General features: G+C 36.0%; 1 protein-coding gene across 1 annotated transcript in view; it reads right to left on the bottom strand.

Moving 5' to 3' along the window:
* The window catches only part of trpc4a (transient receptor potential cation channel, subfamily C, member 4a), a 34,533-nt gene that overhangs the window by 21,398 nt on the left and 2,866 nt on the right, over positions 1–10,269 (bottom strand). Inside the window, exons 2-5 of the mRNA XM_014003280.1 lie at positions 8,921–9,135; positions 6,581–6,799; positions 952–1,092; positions 520–696 (exon numbers count right to left, since the gene is read on the bottom strand). Of these exons, the coding sequence (XP_013858734.1) occupies positions 520–696; positions 952–1,092; positions 6,581–6,799; positions 8,921–9,079 (696 nt within the window). The 5' untranslated portion in view covers positions 9,080–9,135. The remainder of the gene's footprint in view (positions 1–519; positions 697–951; positions 1,093–6,580; positions 6,800–8,920; positions 9,136–10,269) is intronic.

Below are 10,269 nucleotides of genomic sequence, written 5' to 3'. Positions count from 1 at the left end.
TATTTTAATTAATAGCTCTGATTAAAAACATAGATTAAACTTTGATGGTGGCTTATTTTCAATAAGAAAATAATCCTTTTATTCTTTCTTTAAATCATATAAAATTGTAAACACATTAATTAAACCTGTTTTTACTGTAGCTGCTTGCCTGATGCCACTGCTTACCAACTCCTATTTTTATTTTTGTTATGATCAAGGTGGAATGAGCTTGCTTTTGTAAATCTGGATTATTAAACTTGACAATGTAACATTTATTTTTTAAATGAAYCTTGCTGAAGAATTATGATCCTTGAGGTTCTATGATACTTTAGCTGAAAACGAGCAAGCAGTTTTTGATACTTTTAAYGCATAAAGTAAAATTATATATTTTCTAATCAAGCAACATTTATCATWTATTCCCTCAATTTGAATTCATCTGTAAAAATCTGCCTCATCCTAAAAGAATAGACAATCAATAAAACACAGTTTACATGGTCAGTGAAATCTCTATTTAGCAGCTAGTGTCTCTGTCGTCGTCACCTTGCTGAGCTCCTGCAGCTCCCAGCTGAGCCTGAATGCGGTGAGGAAGGGGTCCTCGCTGGAGAGCGCAATTAGCGAGGGGCTCGACAGCGCTTTGTAGATGTTGAGGCGAGAGCGCGAGTGCCGCAAGCTGTCCACGTCTGAGCTGGACACACACTCGACACAGTTGCAGCGCACCTGCAACATCAAACAAAGCATGGGCACATTTTAATGAGGCCTCCCTGTGTTCAGACGGGGGATCTGGGTCCGGGCTCATCCTGAATTTATTATATCAGCTGAGTACATCTGCATATAATACTTAAACATTTCATAATACATAATGTATCATGACTTTTTAATTTATGTGCATTTAAACATAATAAACCACATATATGTTTATCATTGGATGCAAAGAAAGTACATCATTACTCTGAGATAATGTGCTTTGCTCACCTCATGCGGCTGTGGCATAGACACACCTTTCTGCACCAGGAGCTTGATAATTTCATAGTTGTTGGTGTGTGCAGCGAGAATGATGGGAGTGATGTCAGGGGTGAAGTCAGAAAACTGCTTGTCCAATAAAATAGGGGGGACCTTTTAGGAGAGTCAAGAAAAAAAGAAAAACCTTCACTCCCACACATATATTACTGTAACTGATGTAACCGAGGTAAGACATTCTGTCCCTGGCTTGTGATGTCAGTTTATACTCCTCATAAGCTTTTTTATTTTTATTTTCCCCACATTTGGCAGTTCTTGGCTTGGTTGAACACCAGCAAACTGACTGATCCACTACTGAAGATAAAACGTTCTTACTAGGGCTGTCAAATGATTAATGTTTTTAATCTGATTAATCCCAAAGTAGCTGTGAATTAATCATGATTAATCTTAAATTTAATATACATTTCTATTGCATATTGATAAAATAAATTACTTGAGTTATAATTAGTTTTTAATGTTTTTATTTAGAAAACAAAATTGATGCTTAGACATGATTTTTTGACAATAAAACAGGACCTAGAAATGCTCCAAACATATTTGAGTCAGTTAAATTTTGTGCAGAATAATGAGGTTAAATCAAGAACTCAAGGATTTTCATTCCCAATGAGCACTACATGAGGAATGAAAGATAGATACTGAGGTCACAGTTGTCAGCAAAACATAAATAAATAAAATAAAATAAGCCATGAGAAGACAAATAATATGAACATAATGTGTTACAAATGGAGTTTTTTATATATTTTATTTATTTAACCTTTATTTAACCAGGTAAACTGTTTGAGAACCACTTCTCATTTACAAATATGACCTGGCATGCACTGAGTGCATTACAATATAAAAACCTACATATTCAGCCAAAGTGAAGTGATTGTAAATTTTAATTGTGATTTATCACGATTAAAACTTTTAATATGCCCATGCAGCACTAAAATTAATCAGAGTTAACTCGATTAATTTCACAGCCCTAGTTCTTACACATAAAACACACGGACAAAGCAAAATTTTAAAAAAAGGTTTGCAGATTTCACACAATTTAGAGAGAAATCAGATAATTAAATATGCAAATAACCAAGTACGCCTTAGTTGTTTAATTGTTTCCTTATCATTCAGAGGGAATATGTGGTTGTGCAGCAGAGGAGTGAGTTGGCTTCTTTTAATTGAGGGTCTGTTATCTGATTCACTGGTGAAAGCTAGAAATATAAAAATGGTAAGACATCAGCTGGAGGCAGACTCATGACAGGTGGCAAGAAGAGGACGTTGTAAGGAGGCATTACCAAGATGAATTTCGGGGAGAGAGCAGCCYAAAAGATCTCAATTCTTCTCTGCCACCTATCTAAGCACTATATGAGAGCTGAAAAAACTGAGTGACATTTGTAACAGAACAAATTAAAAATTTTCAACACAACTTCATTGCCCGTCCAGTGGTAATAAAATGATCTAGAATAAGCTGGGAAGGTGAAATGCTGTCAATGTGGATAAGTAGGCAGGGAATTCCAGCAGGAATCAGGTTATGAATCTAAATAAAATCAAACTGCTTCAACTGAAATAAGCTGCGACCAAGAACTAACTATAAGCTCTCACAAAAGGCAAATAAAACATTTGTAATGACAAAACAAGGAACAGGTGTGCTTAGTAATCAGGACCAGGCAGTGGAGAAACAGAAAAAATAAAAATAAAAAGGTAGAAGGCGTGAATAAAATTAAAATTAATCTAAACTAAACTGTCAAAGAACAAAAATTCATGGGCATCTATAAATTGAGGTTAATAATTAAAAAAAAATAAAACAGCTGTTTTAATTTAGCATTTTAAACAGTTTCAAATTTTGTTAAATAAATAATAGAGGTGGGACGAATGGCTCTTAGAGGGGATCTGGATCTTAGAATGATTTGATTTTGAACAAGTTACATCATCACGCAGAGAGATACATGATGTCTTTGAGTGTGTTTTGTGAAGTGGAAACCTCCCCTCCCTCCTTCCACCTGAGCTGATGTGCTCCACGAAGATCGATTGTCTCTGGGGTTAAGAAGGAAAAAATAAAGGTACTAAAAGGAGTAAAAAAAAACACTCAAACTATTTGTATCGTTTGCAAATGTCTAACAAATAAATCCAGCTTCTCAAAGATTTTCGGCCTTAATTTTTGCCTATGGCTAAAAATGAGGGTGGACCAGAAATGTTTTTGCCAAAGCGTRTATGAGTGTGTRTACTTATATTGTCAGCAAAATATATCACAAATCACTCAAATACATTTTTACAAACTGTCGGAAATTGATATGTTCTTGGGAGATATTTTGGGAATTATTRTTCAACTGCTTTAGTCCAAATAAATCTTCTAAATGCATAAAATAGTTCAAACTAGATCACAGGTGTATGCTGGGAGTTTTCAAATCAAATGGTTTCACTTGAATGAAGTCTTTTATAAGAAGAGCCAGAATTAGAAGATGTTCTATGTCACTCCGCTTCACCGAGAGAGCTAAATGTGGAGTATTGTTCTCTTGGGGAATGATTCATTCTCTCTGAAATGTTTCATCATACTGATTGCACCCAAAAGTCATTTAATAATGTAGACACTAATTACTGGTATAGCTTACCCCAGCAGCGGTCCCTCCATTAAACACAGAGTYATCCTGAGATTTGTCACATTTGGCAGAGATGGGTGATCAAAAAAACAAAAAAAAATCTGCAGCCAATGCTCTGTTTTCCACGTGGGAGGAGACAAAACTTCAAATAATCTACATCAAAACTGTCTTGGCATGTGCCGAAATAACCAGAATAACTGGTGTGAAGGTCTGATAAAAGCAGTGGGGCGGTGGGGGGGACGATGAAATTACAGCCTACTTTTATCTGATATGCATATTTGTTGTTTATACGAGGCTTCCACCATCCACTCATTGATTAAACATGCAACGATAGCATCTGCAAAAGCTCAGTGTGTGTTACTTTTGTTTTCACAGTGCTCTATTTTGAGCCTCCCCTGCCGGTTTTATCCCCTTGTCATCCGGCAACATCACAAATATTTAGATGAAGCTGACAGAAAATGGGACACGGAGCAGTTCTGATTTTGCATTACACTGCGGAAATCAGCTCGAGTCCAAAAAAGGATGACTGTGCTTACTTTACATCTTCCTCTTTTCTATGTAGGAAGGATATCCTTACGTAACTATTTCTATATAAAAAAATGATTTAAAAACACCCACAAGATTCTTTTTGACTGTGAAACACTAGGAGTTCCAGTGTGCCTCCAACAGATGCTTATCTATACTCACAGGATGATACATGGAGCTGTTTAAAATGCTGATAATCCAATGCAGTCCTCCACATGTGTTTGTGAGAGCATTCAAAACACATCATTCAAGGTACATAAAATAAGATAAATATCAGTAATTTCTGCAAAGCATAAAACAAATATCCTTACGAATAGGTTTGGGTAAAGATGCACTTTCCCTCACAGCATTTTAATCTGATCAATGGACCTCTCATGGGGAGATTTGTGCCACAGTGATCTATTTTCACAGCTTACTCATGTGACACCAAGAAATGCTATCTTACAAAAGCATTAAGTTAAAGAGGTAATGTGTCAACTGATTGATGTTACAGCTGAGAGCTTCAGATGGGGCTTCTAAGACTTGGCTTCTTTTACATCTGTTTCTATACCAACACYGAGCTTCTGTTTCTTTCTTAAAGTAGCTTTCTCATTTGTTCTCTGTTTTCACATTTGTGTGAATGCTATCCATTTTTTCTTCCGTAGATCTTTTGGYATGTATCTTGTTCCACAWTTTTTGTGCTATTTTAACAATTTATGCATCAAAAGGTTCAGCTGCTTCAGGACATTCCAGCTATGATTTTTGTTATTTTAGCCATTTTAGATATTTGTTCCCATAGAAAATGAATAAATCTGTTTCAGCATCACCTTCCATAATGTTTATAAATATTTACTGTACTCTTCACCTTTATTCTGGTGCTATTTTTAACTTATTTATGTTAATTTTAGCTCCCTTCAGCAATTTTCAGGATAGTTTTAGCTTTTTCCGCCTTTTCGGTGGCTCTTTTCAGTTCTTTTGCTATAAACKTCTTGGTATTTTAGGTTTTATTCTTTTTCAGCTGATTTCTGCTCATTTCAGCTTTTTTCTGCAACCTAAGTTCATACAGCTATTTTTAGCTAATTTCAGATTTTTTTTAAGCTAAAGCCATCTTTATGTTATAATTTCCGCTTCTTACAGCTTAATTCAGCAAACATGTTCTTTGTTCTTTGTTTTTTTTTGGCTACGTTTTAGATACTTTCCTGCTAATTTCAGCTTTTTTGGCTATTTTTACAGCAAATTGCACAATCTTTCAGCATTAAGCATTCACCCTCAAAATGATAATTCATGTAGCTGAGGACATGACAAAAGGAGAAGTAATATCTCCTCAGTGCTCATAGAAGCCATGTTTGCTCTTTTTTTTAAAGGTGCATCACTTCTGCTAAGATGCAAATGAGCTAAAAAAATGAAACACATGGCTGTGTGTCACATTGTTTCTCTTCATTTAGTACATTTGTGTCAGGGTAAAGATAAAAGAAAAGAACTTAAAGTATTTTTTTTGCGTCTAGTATTCTGATTATAGCAATTAAGCTCCAAACTGGCAGCTCTATTTCGCTACAAGAAGTGRCTTATTTATGACCGTCAGAATTCAAAAAGAGCTTTGAGTTTTGCCATGATTAAAAAAAATGGGTACATTATCTTTTGAACAAATTATTCATCTATTTTTTCTCTCCTCTGGCTGAGCGTACTCATTATGTTCCAATATGTAAGACTGTTTCCAAAAGGGAGAAACACAGTTATGAGGACAGCTTTTGTGAGGTGTCAGCTTTAGTTGTTGCCAACAATACTAGGTCAGTTATTTCGGTTAGTCAGTACAAAAAGCTCTAGGCATACTTCTTGTAAGATATTTAATGAGTACCAAAATTTTACTAGCTGACACAGTACTTTTATCACTTATTGGACCCAAAGGACCTTCAGTGTTTTGGGAAATGTGGTTTTGTAGAAGTGGATGCTGCGCAGCTTGCTTTGAGTTAAAAGATAGCTCAAATCCTTTGAAGCAATGTCTTGAGGAAAAAGTTATAAACAATTRAGATCTTATTTGTTATAGATAGCCCATTACTTCACTTTAGAGAAATTGTTTATTTATCAAACTAAGCTAACAACTAAACCAAGAAGGGCAGAAGAAAAAGTGGATTACCATTTTCTTAAACTAATTCCAACACTATTTTGTAAACATTTGCACAGTATTACATTTATACCACCAAAAATATAATAATCCTGCCAGATTAACCAGTGCTACTACTTGCTGCAGCCGCCACTATTTGCACTTGGAAAACAATCCTTGGAATTTTACCTGTATGAAGTTAAATTACTGCTGATATAAAAGCCTATAAGTGCTTTGATGAACCACTATGAAATGTTTAAGACTGGAATCATTTTAACGTTGAAATACATCAGAAATCAGATTTTCTAACAGGTTCGACGGCAGCTGGACTGGTCACTGGACTTTGCTCATAATAGCACTTTTGCATCAAATCTATATCCATTTCTCTCATTTTCCTGATCACCTGCATGCCCCCACTTGGCTTCTTGTGATTGAGCAGCAGCTCCACGGCTCCCACCACCTCCTTGCGGATGGCGTGCARCAGGGCATCGCCGACGTAGACGCTGAAGCTCAGCAGGAGCTCAATGATCTCCAGGTTCTCGTTCTCAATGGCGATGAGCAGAGCCGTGCGGCCGAGGGGGTCGATGCAGTTGATGTTGATCTTGAAGTAGATTTCTGCCTCCTGAAAGAAGAAAACGATCAGGGTCAGCTTTAGGGGTTGCTCTCAGTGACTCAGAGGTGACGCAGATAGAGGGAAGCAATACATACAGTTTGGTACAAACCAAGTACGAACTGGGTATTTACCTGCCACATACCTCACTTATTTTCTAGGTATTCATTTTTATTTGTTGTATTTTGTGATTCTCTTCCCTGTGTTTTCAGTTTTGCCTGTCTGTCTTTGCTCTGGCCCCGCCCATGCTCACCTGATCCTCCTGTCCCTTCCCAGGTGTTTCCCATTGTCTGCTCGTTAGTGTCCCTTTATATCCTGTGTCTTTTCTTTTGTTCCCTGTCGGTGTGTTTAGCTTTTAAAGCCATTCATGTTTTGGTCCTGCCATCATTTTTTGTAAGTACTTTTGCTGCCACGACAGCCTTTTGTTTAGTTTTGTTTATTAAAAATCTCAGTTTTTTTGAGTTTTCAGGTTTTTCTAATATAAACCTGCTTCGTACGAGGTAAGTACCTGATGCATTCCTGGTACAGTGAATCCCTGATTTTCTGGGGGGYTTACGTTCTTAGAGTACCCACAAATCATGAAAAAAACACAAATATTGAATGCTGTCCAGAAAAGATGTATACATCAGGTTTGGGTAGCATCTTAAGAGAGCTAAACAATTAGAAATTCTGGTAAATAAATAAAAACAGGACATGTGTATTTTACTATATTTACACTAATATTTACAGAATTAGTAAATTATATTCTTTATAAATTAGTTTGAAAACTCACAAAAAAAGCTTTTGTGATATCACAAAGGTTTACGCAATATAACATGGATTACTGCAAACTACGGGTAGTTGGATTCCATCAAGAAAATGGCGAAARACTTAGTCTGCAAACTGTGAAATGCAACTTTGTGGGACTTCACTGTWTATMATCACCTGATCAAATAAAATCACATTTTCTTATACAAAGATGTGACAAGAAGTCTGTASCACACGTCATTAAACAAATTAAGATAAAACATACAATTATTTTACAAGAATACACATTAAGTAAGTATCCAGTGTAAAACAAGTATATTAATTTTGTACAGGGTGAGCACCAGTTAAGTACATATCACGGGGCGCCCAAACATTTTCCCTGAGAGGGCCAAAATTTAAATCAATCTGAGGGCCACGGGCCATATGCAATAATATAAGAAATGCAAATACTTAAGTAAAGTTGTTTTTTTTTATGATTAAGCCAGCAGCCAATGTATTTGCCTACATTCTTTTTTTTGTTTGTTTGTTTGTTTTGCTTTTTTTTCAACTCATGGACATGGAGAAAATTCAAAGGCTCATGGGACTTTTCATAATTTAAAATTTGAGTATATGGGGTCCTATAAGGTGTGCATATCTATACAGTATAGGGCTTAAAACTAATATAAATGTATCTTGTAGTTACTTGTATTTTATGTTTAATCTTAACATAATTACAATCTAGTAACCAGGACAACTGCTGGTGGGCCAAATCAAATGGCTCGGGGGGCCAACTTTAGCCTGCGGGCCCCACTTTGGGCACCTCTGACATATCAGGTAAGTACTAGGTACTGGTACACACCTGGCTATTATATATTGATGCTAGACAAAGTGTTCACAACCTTTGGCTCTGACTGCAAATAAATTAGTCTAATGCAGTATACTGTGTATAGTTATATATATTTTTTGTTGTTTGTTTTTGTACCACACAAAGAAATAGGCAGTGTTCTTCTTTTTTTTTTAAATATCCATCAACATTTTTTTCAGAAAAGCAAGAAAAATGTGAAGACAGCTGTTTGAAGCAGCAGGAAGATTTTCATTCAACAACACTTAAAATTGACCTTTTTAGTTTGCTCTTTGGATTGTGTCGTTACTGCAAACCAATGACTCATTTTCTTCTAAGGACAGTGAGATAATATAAAAGATATACAGTTCTGACACCTGTTAATGCGGTACGTACTGAATGTGTTTTCACAAATGAGCAGCTGTTTCTTACAGTTAAAGATGTGATCTGTAATTTTCCACTCTTTCCTGATCAAATTTAAAGCCATCTGGTCCTTCATAAGTCAGACACTCAAGTGACTTCATTCATTTACCCATTTGCCAGTCACTGAACGCGCACACACACACCTCCAGAGCTTTTTTGACGCTAGCATAGTCCCCCTTCTCCACGGCTCCCAGGTAGGCTTTCTCCAAAAGCGATAGCTCCGACTCAGCCCGCACAATTCTCAACGGGATGCGGTCCCGGTATGATGAGCTGTCAGTCCGCCTGTAGTACAGCTGTGACATCTCACCGGGCTTCAGCGAACTCAGCTACAGCTACCGCCAGGCTGGGGGAGTTCACACTAGAAGCAACACAGACAAAGGTGTGAGAAAGAAAAAAAAGAACGAAGCCGTTGATGCTGATGAAAATCAAGCGAGAAAGTTTTACAGCAAAGATAAAGAGGTTCTGAAGAATGACAGCTTGTTTTGTTTGTTTTCTGTAGCTATGTATGAATCATAGTTTTTTCCCCCTCAAGTTAAGGTAAATTAAAGAAAAGAGATGCAGATACGTGAGTTAGTCATTTATGTTTTTTATTAAATCTTTCAATATTACCTGCCTGTAAATGATGTTATTTGATGCTGAAAATAGAATTTGGCATTTTTAATCAAAGTGACATCAATGAGGCAGCCAGTTTTATTATAAACAGCCTGAGTTCAAATAAACACAGCCTGTTGCAAAACTCAAAACTACTATTTTGTATTTTAAATGAAATTGGATGTTTTAACTGCAKCTATTTAAATCATAATTCAGTTTAAGTGAGCAAGATAGCGAATGTTGTTTTTAACGTGCTCTCCAAAAAAGTATTTACTGAAGAAAACAGTAAATTTATGGTAACTGATTATACTGAACATGAATACAAAACACAGTATTTGTTAAATGCTTCTGTGACAACCTTTTCCTGGGAAATCTCTTTACTACATCTCTGTCTAAACAGATGAAAGTATTAAACTTTATACTTAAACTAGCTCTAAATTCACAGTCAGTGAAGCGCAGGCAYTGAGATGACAAAAGAACAAAAGCCAGAGATGCTGCGTCATAAAAAAGAYGAGTATAAAACTCCATAAAGAAGGCGTTCTTACAGCCCTGAAGGTCTCAGGACGACTCATTACTTTAAATTAATGAGCATTCCAATTAGTTTATTGGGGGAAAAAAGAAAACTTGCAGTTCCTCCTATAAATAATGCAAATATATGTAACATAAAGCTTTGGTCCTAAAATGGCATGTCTGAAAGAACTGTTCCACATTTTTCTGCTTACAGTCTCACTGAAAGTTTCATGAGAAGTTTGAAGCTGAATGTTTTTTTTTTTAACTTTTAAGTTAAACCGTGGTAACCTCAAGATGCTTTAAGATCATGAATGATATACCAAGCATCCTGAAATAAATCAAATGGATACATATTTAAAAAAATAATTTTAAATGACATGAGATGTAGCTA

This window comes from Austrofundulus limnaeus, unplaced genomic scaffold (genome assembly GCF_001266775.1).
Source record: "Austrofundulus limnaeus strain Quisiro unplaced genomic scaffold, Austrofundulus_limnaeus-1.0 Scaffold17, whole genome shotgun sequence".
Lineage (NCBI taxonomy): Eukaryota > Metazoa > Chordata > Actinopteri > Cyprinodontiformes > Rivulidae > Austrofundulus > Austrofundulus limnaeus.
The sequence above is the reverse complement of the archived record's forward strand: the minus strand, read 5'-3'. Positions and strand labels throughout refer to the sequence as shown.